General features: G+C 48.3%; 1 protein-coding gene and 2 non-coding genes across 3 annotated transcripts; 1 reads left to right on the top strand and 2 right to left on the bottom strand.

Moving 5' to 3' along the window:
• Window positions 1–183: 183 nt before the first annotated feature.
• Window positions 184–276, bottom strand: trnar-ucu (transfer RNA arginine (anticodon UCU)). The gene is made up of 2 exons: window positions 240–276; window positions 184–219 (listed from the first exon to the last, which is right to left on the bottom strand). It is a non-coding gene; the product is annotated as a tRNA-Arg (tRNA).
• A 364-nt stretch (window positions 277–640) lies between these two features.
• Window positions 641–713, top strand: trnak-uuu (transfer RNA lysine (anticodon UUU)). The gene has a single exon. It is a non-coding gene; the product is annotated as a tRNA-Lys (tRNA).
• A 3,801-nt stretch (window positions 714–4,514) lies between these two features.
• On the bottom strand, window positions 4,515–24,379 carry patl1 (PAT1 homolog 1, processing body mRNA decay factor). The gene is made up of 18 exons (XM_088642558.1): window positions 24,234–24,379; window positions 18,002–18,104; window positions 17,067–17,416; window positions 16,381–16,473; window positions 14,521–14,718; window positions 14,170–14,271; window positions 13,071–13,157; window positions 12,597–12,805; window positions 11,870–12,041; window positions 11,433–11,556; window positions 10,331–10,428; window positions 10,006–10,065; window positions 9,540–9,682; window positions 6,800–6,959; window positions 6,580–6,720; window positions 6,025–6,116; window positions 5,764–5,913; window positions 4,515–5,001 (listed from the first exon to the last, which is right to left on the bottom strand). Exons 1-18 carry the CDS (start codon window positions 24,246–24,248, stop codon window positions 4,980–4,982), a joined length of 2,319 nt encoding a protein of 772 aa, XP_088498684.1. The 5' UTR covers window positions 24,249–24,379; the 3' UTR covers window positions 4,515–4,979.
• Between the last annotated feature and the right edge of the window lie 1,347 nt (window positions 24,380–25,726).

Below are 25,726 nucleotides of genomic sequence, written 5' to 3'. Positions count from 1 at the left end.
ACGAAAGCATACATACAACAAACAATAAAACATAATTAAATAGTTGCAAAGAACGTATAAGATTGAAAACTATTAGTCGGATTTAATTCATTTACGTTGTTGAAACGAGTGAAAGAAAAGGAAAAACCGTGGCAGAAAAGGAGAGGGAAGAACAGACGTCGAAAGAAGAGATTTAAGAAAATGCGACTCCGGTGGGACTCGAACCCACAACCTTTGAATCACTGCTCATAGTGCTTGACTAGAAGTCCAATGCGCTATCCATTGCGCCACGGAGCCACCTGTTGACTGTCTCTCCCAGCTCGATTACAGACTGGTCCCCGCGCGTGCGTCACCGGCGCGCGCACGTCTCCGCGCGCTCCCCGGGTGCAAACCGGCCAGGACGGGCGCGCGGGCGGAGGGCACGAGCGCTTCGCCTGAGCCTGCGCGAGCGGGGAGGCAGGCAGAAGGACACTCGCGGGATTCATTCCCCACGCGTGCGTTTACCCGCCGTCCTTTCCTCACGCTTGCGAATGCACACACGCGTGTAGAGATACAGGAAATCGTCCCCACAGCACTGCAGAGCCCCGCGGAATGGTGGCGTGGAGGCTCGCAGTTCGTTTCCTTTGCATGAGTACTGTGACTCGAGTAACTTCTCTATGGAGCCCGGATAGCTCAGTCGGTAGAGCATCAGACTTTTAATCTGAGGGTCCAGGGTTCAAGTCCCTGTTCGGGCGACGCATTCCTTTTCGATACTGATGGCAATCCACACCAGCCGGAGCACAAACACTTAGATGAAGAGCGTCGTGGTGGCACCAGCCAGAAATAACTTCACTTTTAAAGGCAAACGTACTTATAAGGAAATATGATTCATGGCTCGTATAGTGCATAATATAGACAGTACTCTATGGCAGAACAAATGTAGAAATGTTGTAATATTAATAGCACGACAGCAGAGCCGGGGCGTAGCCAGGAATTGATTTTTGGGTGGGCCTGTGCAAAAGTGGGTGGTCCGGGCTCTAACTGACCGTCCTGCCAGCATAGGGGCACCCCTCCAATTTACAATGCAATCCTCGAGCGGTATAATCAAACAGCAGAATTAGCGGAACCTCATATATATAGGAACAAGTAATGGGTTTATTCCATGCTGAAAATAGAAGAGAGAAAACACAACGTTTCGGCTGTGAAGCCTTCTTCTTGACACCTGAAGAAAGCTCACAGCCGAAACGTTGTTTCCTTTCTTCTCTTTTCAGCATGGAATAAACCTATTACTTGTTCCTTTGCAGACTACGTATTCTGACGCAGCTACCACCTGAACTACTTCAACCCTATATATATATACTGTCTCTCTCTCTGACACACACGGGTTAAGCAACAATTACCGAGGCTGCCGAACGCTACTATGCCACGGCGGACACACACACACAAAACCAATTAGTGCCTGCCTCTGTTGTGAGGTTTTGGTCTTCTAGACCAGAGGCAGGCTCGGGGCTTGGAATTGAATATGGCGATAATCTCGTCACTGTCTAAGAGTCGGCACATTCCCGTTCAAATGACGGCTAGTTTGCAAATGTCTGTCATATGAGGACTTTGTCTTTAGTTCAAGAAAAGCTGCAAGAGCTCATTTTCACTTGTTGCTTGTAACAGTTCTAAGTATTTCGTATGCCTGCTTTTAGACTGTTCAGTAGTTTTACGAGTTCTTTAATAAACTGTCATTATCCGTGTGTTGGTATTTACAGGGGTGTTATGCGCAAACATGAAGCGACGAGCTCACAGTGCTTTTTGTGTTTCCGGCCAGTCCTTGGTGTAGAATACAGCGTGAGGTGAGCTGTGTTAGATCCTCAGGTGAAGTCGAGTCTTCTGCAGTCTGCGACGTAAAGACTCAGATATGTTTGCTTGTCTTGCTCCATGAAGTTCCCAGCTCCCAGACGAACAGCACAAACGACGAAACTCACCGCTGCTTTTGTGCCGGTTTGTGTCGCTGTAAGTAGCGTTTGTGCTGCTTTCGTTTCCGAGATATAGCGGCTTGTTTTTTCCAGTAATCGCGTGACTATCTACAATGACGTTTACAGGTACCAACAAACTCGGTACTTGAACTCCTGGTTGTGATGAAAGCAATGGGGGCGATTTGTTTTCCGAGTCTGTCTGGACGGGTGGGGTGGATGTTTCAATATATTTAAATAAAGCGCCTTCTTTTCCTGGCAGTGACGTCACTCGGTGGCGAAAATGTATTGCTTGTACTCCTTTCATTGGTGAAGAGACACCAGTTTCCAAATTACCGCTGGTACAACACAAGAGCCCATATTTTTATGGTATTTTTAGGTATTAGTTTCAAGATCGATATAACTTAACAATAAAATACAAAATTGAAAGCACTAGCATAATAATATAACGATCATAAACTTTACATTTCTATTCATTTTTGAAGTACAAAGCAGAAGGTGTTTCCCTTACCTTAAATATACGATTAAAATTGTTCAAATACCATGTATTCATTCCAGAAAGCAGCGGAGACATTTATATTGCAAATAAAAAAATGTATTTATTTCGAAGAGTACTGGGCATTGTGTATCAATAAAGACGTTAAAAAATAAGCAGATGTAGTTATTTTGCAAATAAGTAAAGCATTTTAAATGCTGGCGCTGCTGGCTTGAACAGCTCTCAGACCCGCGATTGGCTAAACCCCCGAGTAGTTCGGGCCGCGATTGGGTGAAGAGTGAGAATCGACACTCTGATTGGGTAAACGTGTAGATACATAGGTGATGGATGTTCTTGGTCCAAATACTGTAGCCCCGGTTAACCGTGTGTGCTGTGTGAGCACGCTGTATATACTGTAACACATCCATTTGTTTCCAATTACTAATCTAAGAGAAGTCGCACTGAGGTCAAAACTGAATAGCAGACAAAGAATGTCATGGCATCCACAGCGCGTTCACGACTCTGATAGCATGTCACGATAGGAGTGCGCGCATCACGATCACATGGAGCTGTATATCGCGATATGATGTAGCACATTGGTGGTGGTGGAGGGGAGTCCCCATTACCTGTAAAGCGCTTTGAGTGGAGTGTCCAGAAAAGCGCTATATAAGTGTGAGGAATTCTTCTTCTTCTTCTTCTTATTATTATTCATGCTGTGCTTCACGGCTGTGGAATACTCATCCTTTATTAGGGGTCTGATGAGTTTACCCTGAAGGTAATCAACCACCACACAGCCCCTTCATCAGCTGGGTGTACCTGCCTCTTAGCTCACCAGCAGCTACGCGAACACCTCACACGGGCCGACAGATACAGCCTCAGGACAGCACTGCTAGAGCACCACAACCCAGACTCAACCACATCACAGCACAGATCAAACAGCAATATCTCACACACTGGGACACACACACACAAACACAACATAAACTGGAATGCTACAGAACCTTAAACAGACAATACACACTAGCTGAATATTTGACCAAAATAAAAAATAACAAACAGAAACAGACCCTGACGAAGTACAGGCTCAGTGACCACAACCTGGCCATAGAAACTGGGCGACACAGGCAGACCTGGCTACCCAGAGAGGACAGGCTGTGCTCCCACTGCCAGCAGGGAGAAATAGAGACAGAGGTGCACTTCCTACTGCACTGTGACAGATACTCTGGGATTAGAGAAACATTCTTCCCGAAATTCAGAAATCTAATCCCAGAGTTCCCACACCTGCCAAAACCACAACAGGTCCCAATCCTACTGGGAGGGGGAGGAGGGAACTCAGTTGATCTGGCAGCCCAGTATGTGATCTCCTGTCACAGCCTGAGGAACAGTGAGTCTGTCTCCCAATAATGCTCCAGCCGCCTACAGTATATGTCAATATTTTATATGTCTTTGTTGTAAATGTCTGTAACATGTCTGTAGATTTTATTTTACTTCTATTTTTCATTTTGTTCCATGTTAATTTTATTATTTTTATTTGCTTTGGCAACACTGATTGTACCCATAGGTCATGCTAATAAAGCACCTTGAATTGAATTGAATTGAATACAGGCTGTCCCAACATCGGCGATCTGGCTGGGAGTTCAAACAGGCTCAAACCGTGACGCCTCCTGGTGACAGGAATGGATTTTATTAAAAGAGCTGTGCTCAAGGTGCGGCTCAGTGGTGGTACAAATAACGCACACCAGAGAAGCAAAATAGAAAACGTTAGAGTGAAAGCAAGCAGTTTGAATTAACAACGTGAATGTGGGGCAGTACAGTGGACAGCATTGCTGCCACACAGCTCTGGGGACTGGGGTGCTGTCTGTGTGGAGTCTGTATGTTCTCCCTGTACTCTCTTGAGCTTCCTCCCACACTCCAAAGACATGCGGGTAGGTTAACTGGCTTCTGGGAAAGTTGGCCCTGGTGTGAGTGTGTTTGTGTGCCCAGTGATGGACTGGCGTCTGGGCATGAGCCATGAAGCTCACTCTGGGTCCTCGTGTGAGTGAGGGAGTGAGTGAGAGCTAGTCCACGTGTTCATAGGTTAGAGTGTCACAGCAGCACCAACTGAAACAAACACAAAGCTGTATAATACAAATATTTTAATTCGGTATCATGAGTGTCATAACAATCGCTAAATTAAAAACCAAGGACTTACCGTCGTCCCCCACTGTCCCCCTACCCCCTCTCACACAGCACTCGAACCTCAGGCCACAGACAGCACGGTGTTATGACAGGGCTAACAGAGCAAGGGAAACGAGATAAAATCTGCCCGCCCCTGTGGCGCTCTCACAGACACACACACACGCATACAAAAGAGCCAGCAGCCAGTAAAACCTGGAGTGGATCAGACTGCTGAACAGCGAGAGTCTGGCCCATCTCCCTGCACACGCACACATGGACAGACGGTCCGATAATGACATCTGTGTTATCCACCACTTCGCTCTCGGTATCTCTGAAGCTCCTGTGTGTTTATTATTCACATGTAGTCTGTACACACACACAGAATCAGTGTCTCAGCAGGATGGCTCCTTTCTGGGCTGCAGTCACTTCTACCTGGACTGGACAGAGATCCTGCAAGAGAGAGGGGATATCATACAGGAGACCAGGAGAAACAGCACAACGCAAATAACACCAATCAAAATCAACCAAATCACAGCAAAAGCAAACATTACCACAGGGACACACAGACAAACGTGAATGCTACAAGACCCTACACGGACAATACAAGTAGCTGAGGACCTGAGCAGGATAAGAAACAGCATAGAGAAACAGACAATGATGAACTACAGGCTGAGTGACCACAGGCTGGCCATAGAGAGTGGACACAGTCAGACCTGGCTGTCCAGAGAGGACAGGCTGAGTGACCACAGGCTGGCCATAGAGACTGGACAGGCTGTGACCCTACTCCCAGCGGGGAGAAGCAGAGACAGAGATGCGCTTTCTGAGCAATGTGAGAAATCCTGTCTAATCACACATTCTTATTCTTAAATAACTCTAATCCCCAAATTCCTACACCTGCCAGAAGCAGCTGCTTCTGCTTCTAATCCTACTGGAGGAGGAAACTGAGGTGCAGCCCAGTATGTGATCTCCTGTCAGACAGTGTGCCATAATATTTTTGTGATGTATGTAAATGTCTAATAATATGCTCATACTTTAAATATCTGTGATTGCTGTGTTCATTGTATCTGCTTTGGCAACACTGTAACTTGTTGGTCATGCCGATAAAAGTCTTTGAATGTGAATTTGAATTGAGTGGGAGACAGAGAGAGTGCCGAGACACAGAGGAAGAGGTGGGCACAGAACAGCAGAAGGATAGGAGACACGGGTCCTCACTGTAGCTTGTCCTGTAGGGTGTCCAGTTTCTGCCTGTCCACGTAGCGCGAGAAGAGTGACAGCAGGCTGGGGGGGGTGAAGAAGGGCGTGGCCAGCGAGGAGGGCGGGGTCTGCAGCAGCTCCCGGGTCACTGAGAACACCAGCTCAGTCCTGGGAGAGAGCGCGGACAAAATCAGTCCCCGTCCCCGTCCGAGGGGCCGACATCACCGACGCCGTCCCCGTCCGAGGGGCCGACAGTGCAGAGCAAACGGTGTTACTGACCATCGATTGTCCTCCATAAGCTCACAGTGAGGGTCTGCGCTCTGCAGCCTCTCCCCCTCGCTGAGAATGAGGTACAGGAACGTCAGGCCAAACTGAGAGAGAAAAAATGAGAGTGTCACTATCAGTAAGGTCCCTCCAGTGTGCTGAAACATACATCATCTTTAATATGATGGAAATATACTGTACATCATCATCATTTACTACTGACTAAACTCCATTCTGGGCTAGTACTGGAAAGATCACCCACAAACCCCCCTGGTGCAGCAGTTTCTCTCTGCTCCCCTGATCTGTGAGCAGTGGGGCTGCTGTGTGTCACTTCACTGGGAGAAGTCCAGTACCCCAGATCACCCACAATCCCCCTGGTGCAGCAGTTTCTCCTTGTTCTGTGTTCTGTGGGCTGTGCTTCGTTGGGGGTGAAGTGGGTTGCCACAATTTATAAAGCCCTTCCCACAATCCACCAGGGTAAAATACTATGTACATGAAGGAATAATACATTCTAATTCTTATATCACGGGGTACATCGGTGTAACCCAGTTTGTCTGTGGGGGCCCACACCTTGTTGTGCAGAACCTTGTGCAGCCGCGTGTCGCTGGGGCACTGGGCCGGGCCCTGCAGTTCCTGCAGGAGGTCCGTCAGGCCGGCGCTGGACAGGGACTGGATCACCGCCGCGCAGGGCTCCACCAGCGAGGACAGCACCTGGGAGACGGACAGACGGGTTTAGATAGGCGCCAGCCCACGGGGGCAGACACTCACAGCTGCCCGGAATTGGGCTCACCTGGTCCTGCTTGTCCTTCTTCGCGATGGCTGGCAAATTGTGGGCGATAGCCATGACGACAGCAGCAGCCTGCTCGCTACCCAGGAAGGGGAGGATCCGGGCAATGAGACGCTTCCCTTTGCGGAGGGACATGATCTGGATGAAGAGCTCATCGCTGATCCTGAGACATGCAGGGAGAAGTGAGCAGGAGGAGACAGAGATGAGGCCTTCACCCCAACGCAGTCCCCCCTCTGCGAGTCAGTGTCTCTCTCTCTGTACCTGTGGTTCCTCTGTCAGTCAGTGTGCTGTACAGTGTCTCTCTCTCTGTACCTGTTGTTCGTCTATCTGTCAGTGTGCTGTACAGTGTCTCTCTCTCTGTACCTGTTGTTCCTCTGTCAGTCAGTGTGCTGTACAGTGTCTCTCTCTCTGTACCTGTTGTTCCTCTGTCAGTCAGTGTGCTCTACAGTGTCTCTCTCTGTACCTGTTGTTCCTCTGTCAGTCAGTGTGCTGTACAGTGTCTCTCTCTCTGTACCTGTTGTTCCTCTATCAGTGTGCTGTTCAGTGTCTCTCTCTCTCTGTACCTGTTGTTCCTGTCAGTCAGTGTGCTGTACAGTGTCTCTCTCTCTGTACCTGTTGTTCCTCTGTCAGTCAGTGTGCTGTACAGTGTCTCTCTCTCTGTACCTGTTGTTCCTGTCAGTCAGTGTGCTGTACAGTGTCTCTCTCTGTACCTGTTGTTCCTGTCAGTCAGTGTGCTGTACAGTGTCTCTCTCTGTACCTGTTGTTCCTCTGTCAGTCAGTGTGCTGTACAGTGTCTCTCTCTGTACCTGTTGTTCCTCTGTCAGTCAGTGTGCTGTTCAGGGTCTCTCTCTCTGTACCTGTTGTTCCTCTATCTGTCAGTGTGCTGTACAGTGTCTCTCTCTCTGTACCCGTTGTTCCTCTGTCAGTCAGTGTGCTGTACAGTGTCTCTCTCTCTGTACCTGTTGTTCCTCTATCTGTCAGTGTGCTGTTCAGTGTCTCTCTCTGTACCTGTTGTTCCTCTGTCAGTGTGCTGTACAGTGTTTTTCTCTCTGTACCTGTTGTTCCTCTATCTGTCAGTGTGCTGTACAGTGTTTCTCTCTCTGTACCTGTTGTTCCTGTCAGTCAGTGTGCTGTACAGTGTCTCTCTCTCTGTACCTGTTGTTCCTCTGTCAGTCAGTGTGCTGTTCAGTGTCTCTCTCTGTACCTGTTGTTCCTCTGTCAGTGTGCTGTACAGTGTCTCTCTCTCTGTACCTGTTGTTCCTCTGTCAGTCAGTGTGCTGTACAGTGTCTCTCTCTCTGTACCTGTTGTTCGTCTATCTGTCAGTGTGCTGTACAGTGTTTCTCTCTCTGTACCTGTTTTTCCTCTATCTGTCAGTGTGCTGTACAGTGTTTCTCTCTCTGTACCTGTTGTTCCTGTCAGTCAGTGTGCTGTACAGTGTCTCTCTCTCTGTACCTGTTGTTCCTCTGTCAGTCAGTGTGCTGTACAGTGTCTCTCTCTCTGTACCTGTTGTTCGTCTATCTGTCAGTGTGCTGTACAGTGTCTCTCTCTCTGTACCTGTTTTTCCTCTATCTGTCAGTGTGCTGTACAGTGTCTCTCTCTCTGTACCTGTTTTTCCTCTATCTGTCAGTGTGCTGTACAGTGTTTCTCTCTCTGTACCTGTTGTTCCTGTCAGTCAGTGTGCTGTACAGTGTCTCTCTCTCTGTACCTGTTGTTCCTCTGTCAGTCAGTGTGCTGTACAGTGTCTCTCTCTCTGTACCTGTTGTTCCTGTCAGTCAGTGTGCTGTACAGTGTCTCTCTCTGTACCTGTTGTTCCTGTCAGTCAGTGTGCTGTACAGTGTCTCTCTCTGTACCTGTTGTTCCTCTGTCAGTCAGTGTGCTGTACAGTGTCTCTCTCTGTACCTGTTGTTCCTCTGTCAGTCAGTGTGCTGTTCAGGGTCTCTCTCTCTGTACCTGTTGTTCCTCTATCTGTCAGTGTGCTGTACAGTGTCTCTCTCTCTGTACCCGTTGTTCCTCTGTCAGTCAGTGTGCTGTACAGTGTCTCTCTCTCTGTACCTGTTGTTCCTCTATCTGTCAGTGTGCTGTTCAGTGTCTCTCTCTGTACCTGTTGTTCCTCTGTCAGTGTGCTGTACAGTGTTTTTCTCTCTGTACCTGTTGTTCCTCTATCTGTCAGTGTGCTGTACAGTGTTTCTCTCTCTGTACCTGTTGTTCCTGTCAGTCAGTGTGCTGTACAGTGTCTCTCTCTCTGTACCTGTTGTTCCTCTGTCAGTCAGTGTGCTGTTCAGTGTCTCTCTCTGTACCTGTTGTTCCTCTGTCAGTGTGCTGTACAGTGTCTCTCTCTCTGTACCTGTTGTTCCTCTGTCAGTCAGTGTGCTGTACAGTGTCTCTCTCTCTGTACCTGTTGTTCGTCTATCTGTCAGTGTGCTGTACAGTGTTTCTCTCTCTGTACCTGTTTTTCCTCTATCTGTCAGTGTGCTGTACAGTGTTTCTCTCTCTGTACCTGTTGTTCCTGTCAGTCAGTGTGCTGTACAGTGTCTCTCTCTCTGTACCTGTTGTTCCTCTGTCAGTCAGTGTGCTGTACAGTGTCTCTCTCTCTGTACCTGTTGTTCGTCTATCTGTCAGTGTGCTGTACAGTGTCTCTCTCTCTGTACCTGTTGTTCCTGTCAGTCAGTGTGCTGTACAGTGTCTTTCTCTGTACCTGTTGTTCCTGTCAGTCAGTGTGCTGTACAGTGTCTCTCTCTGTACCTGCTGCCCTCCCTGTCGCTCAGTGTGCTGTACAGCTGGAGGGTCTGGGCTTTGTGCTGCTCTAGCAGGCTCTCCCTCTGCTCCTCCGCAGTCTGAAGGAACTTCTTCTCAAAGTCCTGCACCTCCAGCAACAGACTGTACAGCTGGACAAATAGGAAGTTAGAAAGGAAGGAAAGGTGTGAGATAGGGATGATTAAGAAGAAATAAGTTGAGAGATGAATAGAGGATACAGAGAGATGAGTAGATGGCAACAAAGGAGAGGGAGGAAAAGAAGGGATTTATTTTTTAATGGATATAAGAAATGTTTATAATATATATATATATTTAGATCATTAGATCTGGTCCCAAAGAGACCAGAATAAATACTGCACAGGACAAACACAGGTGTGTGCACATTAGCTAAAACAAGTACATGCAGAGTGACAAACAGCATATAAGTGCTGTACAGTATCACCACTCCCCTCACCTTCTCCACTGTGTAGAGAATCTGTCGCCTCTTGTTCCACACCTGCTTCTCTCTCTTCTCCTGCAAGACAAGCATGATTTACAGCAACAGGAGGATAGATAGGCAGAGGACCGACAGCAACAGGAGGATGTACAGTCAGACAGAGAGAGGACCAACAGTGACAAGAGGAGAGAAGACAGAGGACAGACAGAGAATAGTACTAGGAAGACATAGTGTTTAACAGAAAAAAATAAAAAATGGGTAGAGATAGACAGGCCCATAGATTTAGAGGGAAAGAGAAGACACAAGACACAGATAGAGGATAACATCGAAGACCGATAGACACCTCATCATCGGAGCGACTCGTGACCACAGCGTCAATCATCTTGCGAGGGTTATTAACACTGGAGACTGTGAGCTTCCCGAGAGAGCCTGCAAACTGCACTGCAGAGAGAGACAGAGAGGGGTCCGTTCAGCGCCGGTACAGTGGGGTTGGAGGAAGAAAACACTTTCTTTCCTTCCCCCTGGCTCTCGTACGCATTTGGCTAGTATCCAGGATTTCAGTGTCCAGCTGTAACTGAGAAACACGTCTACTATGTCTTAAAGACTTTGTGTTTGTAACTCTGTGTTACATGTGTATTTCAAGGAGGCAGAAGTGCAATGTAAGAAAAGGATGTTCTTCTGTTGAACACAGGCTTGACGTGATTAAAACAAATCTTTCATTTCAGGAGGGTGGGACAGTGGTGCAGTGGTTAGCTTTGATGCCTCGCAGTGTTGGGGCCACAGAATTGATTCTTGGGGTGCTATCTGCGTGGACTGAAAGAGATACAGAGGATATATAGATATCCCCATCTTCGCATGGGGTTCCTCCGGGTTCTCTGATTTCCTCCACAGAACAAAAACATACTCAAAGGTTAATTGGCTACTGGGAAAACAGGTGGCCCATTTACACGTCACACACTGATGTGTGTGTGCCCTGTGATAGGCTGGTGTCCCATTCAGTGAGTACCCTGCCTTGCGCCCAGTGCTTGCCAGGATAAGCTCCACCTCCCCAGTGACCCAAAATAGATGAAGGAACATTGTTTCAGGACGTTTTGAACCAAAGTCTTTGTTCAGCATTTTAGAAAGAAACAAAGTTCTATGCAGAATTTTTGTGTGCAGCCAACAAAAAAATGTATTTTTATAGAATAATGTTCTTATTCTTCCACTTGCAAGCAGAGCACAGGTCCCGCCTGGCACCCAGGGCAAATCTCTGCAACACATCTGTGTCCTGTGAATGACCTCAAGGAGACAAACAATCACATAACCCAGAGCCAAAACCTGCCTCACAGGACTCCCAGAAACAAGGGGCTCCACACTGGGAAAACAAGAGCCTGACCGAGCGAAGACTGGTTTCTGGTTACCTGCTGTGCTCTAGTTATGGATGTGGTCACTGCTGTGCTGCTCACCTGGCCTGTAGGTGTGCTCCAGCTTGGCCACCTGGGGAGTGATCAGCTTGGTCACCTCTTTCCGGACACTGTCCCGCCCACAATGCTCCCCCCCCGGGCGCTTCTCCAGCTTCTCGAAGTAGTTCTGGAAACCAAAACCACCCCCATTCGTTATCTCACCAATCGGCAAGCGCGATCCTTCGCTGCAGCACCAATAGATGCAGGAAGCTAGGGGTCAACAGCACAGGAGGCACAGACCCCCGTGCTCAGGAGGCCAGGAGGCCCAGTGGTTATTGATTACCATTGACTGACCTGGTCAGTGGTTATTTATCAGTAATCAATACCCTACTGATCACTAAGCTGGTACAGTTATTATTGGCCAGTACGGTATTGATTACTGATGACTGACCTGGTATACTGGATATTAATCACCAAGGTAACAGTTACTGATGACTGACCTGGTAGTAGTAGTCATCCAAATAGGGGTCAGTGCTCTGCAGCTGCATCATCTGTATACGTGCGACCCAATCCTTCTCCCGTGGGGTCATCAGGTTGCTGTAGGGGTCTCTGTCCCTTTCTCTGCGCCCCCTGTCACCCCCACGCTGAGCTCTGTCTCCCCGAGAGTGGTCACTGAGAGACAGAGAGAGAGGCGTATGCACATAAGAAAGCTTGAAAACAACTTTGTAACTCACTTTACATTGTAAACTGCGGTTCTGCAGTCTCTGGGTCAGCTGACACCACTCAGACCCTCACCTGTGGTTCTGCAGTCTCTGGGTCAGCTGACACCACTCAGACCCTCACCTGTGGTTCTCCAGTCTCTGGGTCAGCTGACACCACTCAGACCCTCACCTGCGGTTCTGCAGTCTCTGGGTCAGCTGACACCACTCAGACCCTCACCTGCGGTTCTGCAGTCTCTGGGTCAGCTGACACCAGTCGGACCCTCACCTGCGGTTCTGCAGTCTCTGGGTCAGCTGACACCAGTCAGACCCTCACCTGCGGTTCTGCAGTCTCTGGGTCTGCTGACACCAGTCAGACCCTCACCTGCGGTTCTGCAGTCTCTGGGTCAGCTGACACCACTCAGACCCTCACCTGCGGTTCTGCAGTCTCTGGGTCAGCTGACACCAGTCGGACCCTCACCTGCGGTTCTGCAGTCTCTGGGTCAGCTGACACCACTCAGACCCTCACCTGCGGTTCTGTAGTCTCTGGGTCAGCAGTCTGCGATGCTGGGGGTGCAGGTGAGTGGTATCAGGCCGCACAGGGGGGGGTGCCATGCTACGGGAAGGAGGCTGCCCGAAAAACGGACGAAACCCCCCCCCACCAGCCATGAGCTGCTTTGGAGCCAGGAGAGGAGAGGGGCCCCCACTCCTTGAGAAAGCACTGTGGGAGAGGGCACCCTGTGGGAGAGCGGAGGTGGAGGGTCAATACAGGCACACTCACAGGATCCTACAGTACACAGCCTACCAGCACACACCATCAACACACCCTGACCCTCGCCCCTCCCTCGACAGACAATGACCCCTCCCACGCCGACCCTGGCCCCTCCCTCGACAGCCAATGACCCCTCCCACGCCGACCCTGGCCCCTCCCTCGACAGCCCACGACCCCCCTCGACACCTCCTGCTCTCTCCCTCGTTTTCCCACACACTCTCTGCTCCGTACCTGTGGTGAAATGAGCTGGGCTCTCTGTATCTGAGACAGGACTGGTCCCACACCAGAGGGAAAAGGATGGCCACGCATAGGAGCATTCTGAGAGAGACAGGGGACAAGAGGGAAGCAAGTCTTTATCTGACTTCCTTATTCTTGAGGAAATGTGAAGTCCCTCTAATCTTATGGTAACTTTTTTGTGGTTAAAAACATTAAAAACCAGCAGCTTCTATTTATCACAGCCACACAGCCACAAGTTTACTGTCACAACAATCCCTCAAGACTCTGCCCATCTTGCCTTGATAAACAGGACCCCACCCACCCATAGAGTCAAACAGAAGCAGCACCCGCCCACCCTGTCGTTCACCCACCAGCTGTGAGAGCAGCTATTCAGTGTGTATGAGGTATTAGACACTACCCTAAAATAAGAGATCTGATCCCAGAATTGCTACACCTGTCATAATCCGATTCTACTGAGGGTGAAAACTCAAAGTTGTAGCCTAGTGTGCCACACAACCTGGGGAAAAGACAGTGACCCCGTCTCTCAATAATAATAATAATAATAATAATAATAATAATAATAATAATAATAATAATAATAATGGAGTGTGTGATCTCCTGCCACAGCCTGAGGAACAGAGTGAGCCTGTTTTTCAATAATAATAATAATACAGTGTGTGATCTCCTGTCCCAGCCTGAGGAACAGACAGTGAGCATGTCTCTCAATAATAATACAGTGTGTGATCTCCTGTCCCAGCCTGAGGAACAGACACTGAGCCTGTCTCTCAATAATATTACTGTAAATGTTCTGTTGTTACTGCTTTAGCAAACCTGTAATTCTAGGTCTTGCTAAAAGAGCTCTTTGAAGTTGAATGCGACTTGGACATCCTGTGAAAATAGGGCTTTTAAAATAATAACAAATGAAAAGGAGAGAGGATGACACTGACACAGATGACAGAGAGAAGGAGAGGAAGAGACGGAAAACGACACACGAGAAAGACACACAAGACAGAGAGAGACACTGAGACACGGACAGGAAGAGACACACAGACCAAAAGACCTAGAGAAACCCATAGAGGCCATAAGAGAGAGAGGAAGACTGGCACACACTCACAGCCATGTTGAGCAGCTGGTTGGGGGACAGTCTGTCAGGGAAGGTTGAGGGGTATCTGTGGTGGACGGGGGCTCGAACATGAACTGCTGTTGGACACAGGATCTGGAACAGACAGTGTTTATTAGAGCACACAGCACCAACACTGCACTGCAATCCATTACATACACAGCATATCACTGTAATACTCACAGCAGGACTGAGCATGTGACTGATTCAAAACACTAATAATAGTCTCTACTGAACATACAGCCTTCCAGACGAGTGCTGAGAATGTTCTAAACCTGATCTGGTTCCTGTGACAAGTTGCCTTTTGTCCTATTATTCAAGCACAAACAGAACCCCCTCTCTTACGTGCTGGTTGAGTCCGTGACCAAAGGGCTGTTTGGGTGGAGTCCCGATCGGTACCGCTCTCACTGGGGGGCTGCCAATCACAGGCGAGGATGACCGAGGGGGTGGGACACGCTCTGACAAGTCCCGCGTCTCCTCTCCCCTCACTGGTGGCCTTTTTGGGAGTCCCACCTCCTTGATGATTGACATGAGGGGGCTGTCCTAAGAGGCAAGGAGGAAGAGAGAGAATGAGCTGTTATACTCTCCTGTACCTGTTCTTCCTGTTATCAGTATTATTACACACTGCAAGAGCAGCACAGTAGTCATCAATATTACTGGTCACTGCAGGAACGACACTGAGAGGTCAGTATTTCTGATCAATGCGGGAACGACGCCGAGAGGTCAGTATTATTGATCACTGCAGGAACGACACTGAGAGGCCAGTATTATTGATCACTGCAGGAACGACACTGAGAGGCCAGTATTATTGGTCACTGCAGGAACGACACTGAGAGGCCAGTATTATTGGTCACTGCAGGAACGACACTGAGAGGTCAGTATTACTGATCACTGCAGGAACGACACTGAGAGGCCAGTATTATTGGTCACTGCAGGAACGACACTGAGAGGCCAGTATTATTGGTCACTGCAGGAACGACACTGAGAGGCCAGTATTATTGGTCACTGCAGGAACGACACTGAGAGGTCAGTATTACTGATCACTGCAGGAACGACACTGAGAGGCCAGTATTATTGGTCACTGCAGGAACGACACTGAGAGGCCAGTATTATTGGTCACTGCAGGAACGACACTGAGAGGTCAGTATTACTGATCACTGCAGGAACGACACTGAGAGGCCAGTATTATTGGTCACTGCAGGAACGACACTGAGAGGTCAGTATTACTGATCACTGCAGGAACGACACTGAGAGGTCAGTATTACTGATCACTGCAGGAACGACACTGAGAGGCCAGTATTACTGATCACTGCAGGAACGACACTGAGAGGCCAGTATTACTGATCACTGCAGGAATGACACTGAGAGGTCAGTATTATTGATCACTGCAGGAACGACACTGAGAGGCCAGTATTATTGATCACTGCAGGAACGACACTGAGAGGCCAGTATTATTGGTCACTGCAGGAACGACACTGAGAGGCCAGTATTACTGATCACTGCAGGAACGACACTGAGAGGCCAGTATTACTGATCACTGCAGGAACGACACTGAGAGGCCAGTATTATTGGTCACTGCAGGAACGACACTGAGAGGTCAGTATTATTGATCACTGCAGGAACGACACCGAGAGGTCAGTATTACTGATCACTGCAGGAACGACACTGAGAGGCCAGTATTATTGATCACTGCAGGAACGACACCGAGAGGTCAGTATTACTGATCACTGCAGGAACGACACTGAGAGGCCAGTATTATTGATCACTGCAGGAACGACACTGAGAGGCCAGTATTATTGATCACTGCAGGAACGACACTGAGAGGCCAGTATTATTGGTCACTGCAGGAACGACACCGAGAGGCCAGTATTATTGATCACTGCAGGAACGACGCTGAGAGGCCAGTATTATTGGGGACTGCAGGAACGACACTGAGAGGCCAGTATTACTGGTCACTGCAGGAACGACACTGAGAGGCCAGTATTACTGGTCACTGCAGGAACGACACTGAGAGGTCAGTATTATTGGTGACTGCAGGAACGACACGGAGAGGTCAGTATTATTGGTCACTGCAGGAACGATACTGAGAGGTCAGTATTATTGGTGACTGCAGGAATGACACGGAGAGGTCAGTATTACTGCATGAATCACACTGAGAGATCAGAGCAGGCCAGGTGCCTCAGAGCCCCCCATACTGCCATTTACCTCCACGTGAGGGACGAGTGCAGGAGAGACGCCCACAGGTCCGAAGCCCATGCTGTTCTCCCAGATGCTGTGAGAGCCCACCTGTGGGGAGGCCTGTGGAGAAGAGGGAGAGCGAGGGTCAGAGGAGGAGGAGACACACCCCCACATAATCACTGCTGGGCCCAGAAACCTGTCAACTCACTCCTCAATGTTGCAGATACAGGAACGGGCTCAGTGACCACAGCCTGGACACAGAAACGAATCTATGACTACAGACTGAGGTTCCCAACCATTTTTAATCCTCTCACCTGAATGTGAAATTATTGAGGTGCTCTCTCCCCACGCACACATACAAATCACCGGCCTCCAGCACATTCAAATGTTATCAGAAAGAAAACAGATCTCAAGGCTCAATCACGCTGTGGGCTGACAGGCAGGGCTCTTGCCCACGTTTAACGATTTCGTTTCCTCTGGCTGCCAAACTGGAAGACCAGACCGCGCACGGCGAGGGACTCCTGGAGTCGGGCACTGTGCTTGCTCCACAAATCAAATGTCAAACATCATGTTAACTTGATGTTATTCACTTGTCCTCGTAGGCGGGCTGTGTGTAACCCTGCGACGTGTCCTCACTCCCCTGAGACCAGGAGACCATTCACGCCACTCTCCCCCGAAATCTAAAGCGATCCTGTGTGAGTGCACTGCCTCACCTGCAGGGGCGCTGTGCCGCGCTGGTGCAGCTGGTAGCCGAGCAGAGACGAGGGGGGGCCGGCAGAGGGTCCCGCCGGCCCCCCGATGACTCCGGACACCCCCGCGACCCCGGGGTCGGTCTCCATGATGAGGCGGGACAGGCTCTCAGCCAGCGCGGAGCCATCGCCACTGCCCTCCTCCCCCAGCCCGGGGGCAGAGAGAGAGGGGGGGGCGGGGGCGGCTGCCAAGGCAGAGGGGGCAGGAAGGGGGGTGTTGGGGGCAGCTTCAGAGCTCACCCCCCCACTCCCGTCTCCTCGCACCCGCTCATCGAGCCCCGCCAGCCGGGCGTGTTCTTCCTGCCAGTCATCATCTAGACAGGGAGAGAGGGGTTAATACAGTACAGTAATACTTAACACTACAGACACACTGACTGGACACTCCAGTACATTAACACTGCACTGAGAGAGAGGGGTTCATACAGTACAGACACACTGACTGGACACTCCAGTACATTAACACTGCACTGAGAGAGAGGGGTTAATACAGTACAGACACTGACTGGACACTCCAGTACATTAACACTGCAGTGAGAGAGAGGGGTTAGTACAGTACAGACACACTGACTGGACACTCCAGTACATTAACACTGCACTGAGAGAGAGGATTAATACAGTACAGTAATACTTAACACTACAGACACACTGACTGGACACTCCAGTACATCAACACTGCACTGAGAGAGAGGGGTTAATACAGTACAGACACACTGACTGGACACTCCAGTACATTAACACTGCACTGAGAGAGAGGGGTTAATACAGTCCAGACACACTGACTGGACACTACAGTACATTAACACTGCACTGACAGAGAGGGGTTAATACAGTCCAGACACACTGACTGGACACTCCAGTAGATTAACACTGCACTGACAGAGGAGATAACAAAATGTTACCTATAGCTCCTGCTCCGAAGGTGTCGTCATTGAATTGGTCTATGTCATCTTCCTCATCAACAAGACCCTCCTCCTCCTCCAGAGGACAGTCCTCATCCAGAGACTTTGAGGGAAACAGTGGGAGGTTAATCCAGCGACACAATGACACCACAGCACACTGGCACTACACCGAGAGAGAGGGATTAATCATGGAGGAGCTCTCACCTGCTGGTTTTCAATCCTGCTGAGCTTAATTACTTAAATGAAGCCTTAATTCAATTAATAAATTGCTTGACTGGAACATTTGCAAGTACTTTTTCAAGTCAAGAGTTTGGGATTCGATTTCAATTAGGAAACGCAAATGTTTAAAGACTACCTCCAGTACATTTTAATATCTGAAAACAGTCACACAGTTCAAATTAACCCTGTTATTAAGTCAATTACAAACACAATTCCACAGGTGTGTAGGTCTGCAGGAGCAGGATTGAGGAAAAAAAAATCTTATGACTGTTTTTAGCAGATGTTCCAGAAATCGCTGGAGTAGATTACGTTTGTGCAGCAGAACTCTCAAATTCACCACTGCAGGCATCACAGACAACAGGAGATGTGCATGCGGTTTCAGAAACAGAGCAGGATTGAAAACCCATATCCATGATCTCATTGGTGATGATGGAGCTGCTGTCAGGCCTCTCCCGGCGGTGAGAAACATTTCAACATGGGAGACCGGGAGTAGAAAAGACTCCTGAGCTGGGAAGCAGGCTGGTGAGGAGGGGGTCACTCCTAACAACATAAGACAGCTCACAAACAAAAGGAGGCTATTCGGCTGTCTTAGTAGTTAATTGATTCCAGGATCCCATCCAGCCATTTCTTGAAAGAAACCAGAATATCAGTTTCAACAACATGGCTGGGCACCCTGTTCCACCCTCCCACCACCCTTTGTGTAAAGAAGTGCCTCTTGTTCTCAGTTTTGCAGTAACTTCCCTGTAGTTTCCACTTGATTTCTCTGGTTTGTGTTTCACTATTGAATCTAACAAAGACCTTTGTGGTACTGCACTAATTACATAACCTCAATCTGAACATTAACCCTTTATCTGTACCCTCTTTTCTATCTAGTAAGCATTTATCAACACTCTAAGAAGCTGGTCAGGCAAGACCTAACTTTTCCAAATCCAAGCTCTTTCCTAGTATCCGATTTCCCTAGAGTGTGATCCTCTCGTTTACTGCATCTTGCAGCTGTAACACTTGTGGCTCTTTCCTGTCCTTCTTAGTCGCAGGAGTGTTGTCTGTTGGTGAAGGCCTATGTTCAGTCTGTGATATACAGGGTCACTCTGTGGGGCCGGTGAGCCTGCACTGGACAGACAGATGGTCAGTGTATCTGTTCCAGACAGAAAGATGGCCAGTGTATAGGGAGACGGTCAGTGGGTCAGGGTAAGAATGTGAAACAGGAGTACTGCAGGATGGGGTAGAGACACCGCAGGAACTGGGAACCAGGGGAGAGGAGCAGCAGGGTGGCAGAGATCAGAAATCAGAGAGTCACAAAGGACAGGAAGAGATACAGACTGAGAGGAGGGGGAGGAGAGTCAGATAATGTGAGAAACATAGTCGATAGAGTGGATTGTGAAAATCAGCTGGCCACAATGAACTAGCAGAACCCAGCCTGGGCCACAATCTGAAGAGTCATCTGCCATCAATCTACGAGCAGGCGGAAGTTGAGCTTTGCATAACAGTCCTGCACAACAACTGTGCAGCATTTCTGAAAACAAGCACCATAGCCCAGAGCCATGTGTGAGAGAATGTCGCCACAGAGAGATCACCACACATGGGGGAGGAGTGAGACAGGGATAAACACCCTGGAAAGGCCCTGTTCAGTTATGTAAAAACACCCAACAATGCATTAACTGCTGTATCCACTTCAGGGTTACGGGGGAGCCAGTGTCTATCCACAAGGCAAGGTACAACCTGGACTCCAGTCCCTTGCAGAGCAGACACACAGAAACAACACACACACACTCACACCAGGGCCAGTTTTCCCAGGGCTCAACTAACCTACGAGTTACGAGAGGACAGGCTCAGTGATCACAGCCTGGACACAGACAGACCTGGCTGTCCAGAGAGGACAGGCTCAGTGATCACAGCCTGGACACGGACAGACCTGGCTGTCCAGAGAGGACAGGCTCAGCTACCACAGCCTGGACACAGACAGACCTGGCTGTGTAGAGAGGACAGGCTCAGTGACCAGAGCCTGGACACAGACAGACCTGGCTGTCCAGAGAGGACAGGCTCAGTGACCACAGCCTGGACACAGACAGACCTGGCTGTCCAGAGAGGACAGGCTGTGCTCTTACTCCCAGCAGTCAGAAGCAGAGACAAAGGCTACACTGTGAGAAATACTCTAGGATTACACAAACATTCTTAAAATAAATCTAAGCCCAGAATCCCCACACCTGCCAGAAAAAGAACAGCTCCTGATCCTACTGGGGGAAGAAACTCAACAGAGCTCTAGCCCAGTATGTGATCCCCTGTCACAGCCCGGGGAAAAGAGAGTAGTTTGTCTCACCATAATGTTTTACGTTATGTATGCAAATGTCCAATGATTTGCAAATGTAAATGTTCTGTGAATTGTATCTGCTTTTGGAACACTGTACATTATTAGCCAATAAAGCTCTTTGAACTTGAATAAAAAGACACTAGAGGACAGGAGACAATAATAGGAACTGAGTGTCCAAACCAAAAGACCCAAATGAAAACAACAGAACTCAATCTAAAAACTGAGGATAGGAGGCCCTTCGGTACATAAAGGGTGGTGGGAGTGTGGAACAAGCTGCCCCGCCATGCTGATGAGGCCGATACCCTGGTTTCATTCTAGAAAAGAACTGGATGCGTTCCTCCTCCAGGACACAGACAAGATCCTGGGTTCGATTAACTACTACCACACAACCTAGAAGGGCAGAGAGACCTCCACTTGCTTCTGACCTTATGTCTTATGGTCTAAATAAGATTACATATTGACCAGTAACTTGATTTGGTTGATCTTTCACTGACACTAGTATTCACAGCTCATCCCCACACTAATACACACTGATCTCTTACTGACAACAGTGTTCACAGCCCATCCTAGATATACTAGTCTCTAGATACACTCATCTCTAGATACACTAGTGTGTACCTCCACACTAATCTCTCACTGTTCCCAATGTTCACAGCTCATCTCCACACTAATACACACTGATCTCTCACTAACACTAGTGTTAACAGCTCATCTCCACACTAATCTCTCACTGACACTAGTGTTCACACCCCATCTCTACACTAATCTGAGTCACTAGTGTTCACAGCCCATCTCCACACTAATACACACTGATCTCTCACTAACACTAGTGTTCACAGCCCATCTCCACACTAATACACACTGATTTCTCACTAACACTTGTGTTCACAGCCCATCTCCACACTAATACACACTGATTTCTCACTAACACTAGTGTTCACAGCTCATCTCCACACTAATACACACTGATTTCTCACTAACACTAGTGTTAACAGCTCATCTCCACACTAATACACACTGATCTCTCACTGACACTAGTGTTCACACCCCATCTCTACACTAATCTGAGTCACTAGTGTTCACAGCCCATCTCCACACTAATACACACTGATTTCTCACTAACACTAGTGTTCACAGCTCATCTCCACACTAATCTCTCACTAACACTAGTGTTCACAGCCCATCTCCACACTAATACACACTGATTTCTCACTAACACTAGTGTTCACAGCCCATCTCCACACTAATACACACTGATTTCTCACTAACACTAGTGTTCACAGTTCATCTCCACACTAATACACACTGATTTCTCACTAACACTAGTGTTCACAGCCCATCTCCACACTAATTCACACTGATTTCTCACTAACACTAGTGTTAACAGCTCATCTCCACACTAATCTCTCACTGACACTAGTGTTCACACCCCATCTCTACACTAATCTGAGTCACTAGTGTTCACAGCCCATCTCCACACTAATACACACTGATCTCTCACTAACACTAGTGTTCACAGCCCATCTCCACACTAATACACACTGATTTCTCACTAACACTTGTGTTCACAGCCCATCTCCACACTAATACACACTGATTTCTCACTAACACTAGTGTTCACAGCTCATCTCCACACTAATACACACTGATTTCTCACTAACACTAGTGTTAACAGCTCATCTCCACACTAATACACACTGATCTCTCACTGACACTAGTGTTCACACCCCATCTCTACACTAATCTGAGTCACTAGTGTTCACAGCCCATCTCCACACTAATACACACTGATTTCTCACTAACACTAGTGTTCACAGCTCATCTCCACACTAATCTCTCACTAACACTAGTGTTCACAGCCCATCTCCACACTAATACACACTGATTTCTCACTAACACTAGTGTTCACAGCCCATCTCCACACTAATACACACTGATTTCTCACTAACACTAGTGTTCACAGTTCATCTCCACACTAATACACACTGATTTCTCACTAACACTAGTGTTCACAGCCCATCTCCACACTAATACACACTGATTTCTCACTAACACTAGTGTTAACAGCTCATCTCCACACTAATACACACTGATCTCTCACTGACACTAGTGTTCACACCCCATCTCTACACTAATCTGAGTCACTAGTGTTCACAGCCCATCTCCACACTAATACACACTGATTTCTCACTAACACTAGTGTTCACAGCTCATCTCCACACTAATCTCTCACTAACACTAGTGTTCACAGCCCATCTCCACACTAATACACACTGATTTCTCACTAACACTAGTGTTCACAGCCCATCTCCACACTAATACACACTGATTTCTCACTAACACTAGTGTTCACAGTTCATCTCCACACTAATACACACTGATTTCTCACTAACACTAGTGTTCACAACCCATCTCCACACTAATACACACTGATTTCTCACTAACACTAGTGTTAACAGCTCATCTCCACACTAATACACACTGATCTCTCACTGACACTAGTGTTCACACCCCATCTCTACACTAATCTGAGTCACTAGTGTTCACAGCCCATCTCCACACTAATACACACTGATTTCTCACTAACACTAGTGCTCACAGCCCATCTCCACACTAATTCACACTGATTTCTCACTAACACTAGTGTTAACAGCTCATCTCCACACTAATCTCTCACTGACACTAGTGTTCACACCCCATCTCTACACTAATCTGAGTCACTAGTGTTCACAGCCCATCTCCACACTAATACACACTGATTTCTCACTAACACTAGTGCTCACAGCCCATCACCACACTACTACACACTGATCTCTCACTAACACTAGTGTTCACAGCCCAACTCCACACTAATACACACTGATCTCTCACTGAAACTAGTGTTCACAGCCCATTTCCACACTAATACACACTGATCTCTCACTAACACTAGTGTTCACAGCCCATCTCCACACTAATACACACTGATTTCTCACTAACACTAGTGCTCACAGCCCATCTCCACACTAATACACACTGATCTCTCACTAACACTAGTGTTCACAGCCTGTCCCCACACTAATTCAGCAGCTAACTCACTAACTCAAATCCTGGTGCACAGCTGGAGAAATAATATAATTTCCAGGGGCTTTAAAACCAGTTTGGGTGTAATCTGCAGAGATACCGTGGGGCTCAAACTATACGAAATGTACTTGTCTTTGGGCCTCACACTCTTCATGAGAGGTTTATGGTCAGAATCTGCAGCAATTTCCCTCCAAAACGCTTCCCCAGTGATAGACTAGCCGGTAATCACGAGTGGGTCCGAGATAGCTTTTCTCGTCAGATACTTTATAACGGTGGATCCGTCACAAAGACCAGTCGTTTTTTTAAAAAGAAACCCAACATATCAATTGCTGATTATAAACAGAGACAGTTTTGAATGTCATATGTCTGAAACAGTGACGGAAAAAACTAAACAGGTAAGCGTAACCCTAGATCGGCCAACTGCATCCCAGAGCCGGCAGACGCTCCCTCGGCGGGGAGAATTATGCAGGAAACGCCGAGGCTTGTAGGCCTCAACCAGGAGATACGACACACAGCGCCACACAGACAAAGTAAGAGGACGCCGGAAAGAGCTCCGCAGCCCATGCAGACATACCCACATAATGCCGGACAATCCTACAGGCAGCGGAAGCCTGAAAGGCGATTTTTGGAGAAGCAACGTACCTGAAATCGGAACATGAACCCGCACCGCTCCTGACGCCGCTGCTCACGCCGGGCCGCGCGCACGAACGCACAGCTGCGTCCGGCGCGCTCATGCTGCCGTGTTGTCGAGCGCGAGCACTAACAGTCGGATTGGGCGAGAAAGCGCGTGCCCGTCGCTACTTCCCAAATGGCAGTTTTAATTATCTGACAGAAACGTTGTATATATGTTATAATACAAGGAGAGATAAAGAACTGAGATATTCAACACACCACTGCCATTCATAAGGCTCCATAATGATCAATTATCAATAATCAGGAGCACATTAAATTTATAGGGTGTCTTTCATGGTTCAGCACCTCAAGACACTATACAATTAGACAGGTGAGCACAAATTTAAACAAGTTAACAGTAAGTGAAACAGAACTAAAACCTAGAGCACAACAGTGAGTTTCAAGGCAGGCTGTGGACGCTGCTGACAAGGCTGTAAGATCTGACATGAGCTGGGAGATCTTTCTTCAGTCTTGTGTCCAGTTTCTTCCAGAGTCTCTCAGTGTGTCTCAGAGTCCACCATGTCTCCTCGTGTCTCCAGTCTTTCCCAGGGCCTCCACTCCCAGCATCTACCTGGTTCACCAAGTTATTCAATGGCTTCCCAAATCTCTCAGTTCCTCCAGTCTCTCCCAGTGTCTCCAGTCTCTCCCAGTGCCTCCAGAGTCTCTAGTATTTCCCAGAGTCTCTAAAATGTCCCAGAGTCTCCAGTCTCCAGAGTCTCCAGTCTCTCCCAGTGCCTCTAGTATCTCCAAGCGTCTCCAGTCTTTCTCAGTGTCTCCCAGTCTCTCCAGTCTTTCCCAGTCACCCAGTGTCTCTGGTCTCTCCCAGTGTCTCCCAGAGTCTCCCACTGTCTCTGGTCTCTCTAAGTGTGTCCCAGAGTCTCCCAGTGTCTATAGTCTTTCCCAGTGTCTCCAGTCTCTCCCAGTGTCTATAGTCTTTCCCAGTCTTTCCAGTCTTTCCCAGAGTCTCCCAGTGTCTCTAGTCTCTCCCTGTGTCTCCCAGAGTCTCCCAGTGTCTCCAGTGTCTCCAGTGACTCCCAGAGTCTCCCAGTGTCTCCAGTCTCTCCTAGAGTCTCCCAGTGTCTCTAGTCTCTCCCAGTGTCTCCCAGAGTCTCCCAGTGTCTCCCAGAGTCTTGTAGGGTCACAGTCCAGCAGACCTTTCAGTAGTTGTGTGTTAGACCAGTGGTGAAGACTGTTGTGTGGTTTGACCATGAATTCAGGTATTTCATGAGATCAGTATTAGTTACTGTGGCCTATGTCCATGCACTGTGCTTGGGAGTGGTCAGCATTAGGGATCTAGTAGGCAGAGCTGGAAGTCAGGTGGTTTTCTTTATTCTATTTCAGATCTTTACATGTTAGCTTTGTGTCTTGTGTCTTGTGTTTTTAGTTCTGTGTATTCAATGCTCACATTTAAGTAATTTCCTTTAAATTTCCTTTGGGGCAGAGTGGTGGCTCTGTGGCTAAGG

The sequence above is a fragment of the Lepisosteus platostomus genome, chromosome 8 (assembly GCF_059453375.1).
Source record: "Lepisosteus platostomus isolate fLepPlt1 chromosome 8, fLepPlt1.hap1, whole genome shotgun sequence".
Classification (NCBI taxonomy): domain Eukaryota; kingdom Metazoa; phylum Chordata; class Actinopteri; order Semionotiformes; family Lepisosteidae; genus Lepisosteus; species Lepisosteus platostomus.
Note: the sequence above shows the minus strand (reverse complement) of the source record. Positions and strands in the feature narration are given on the sequence as shown.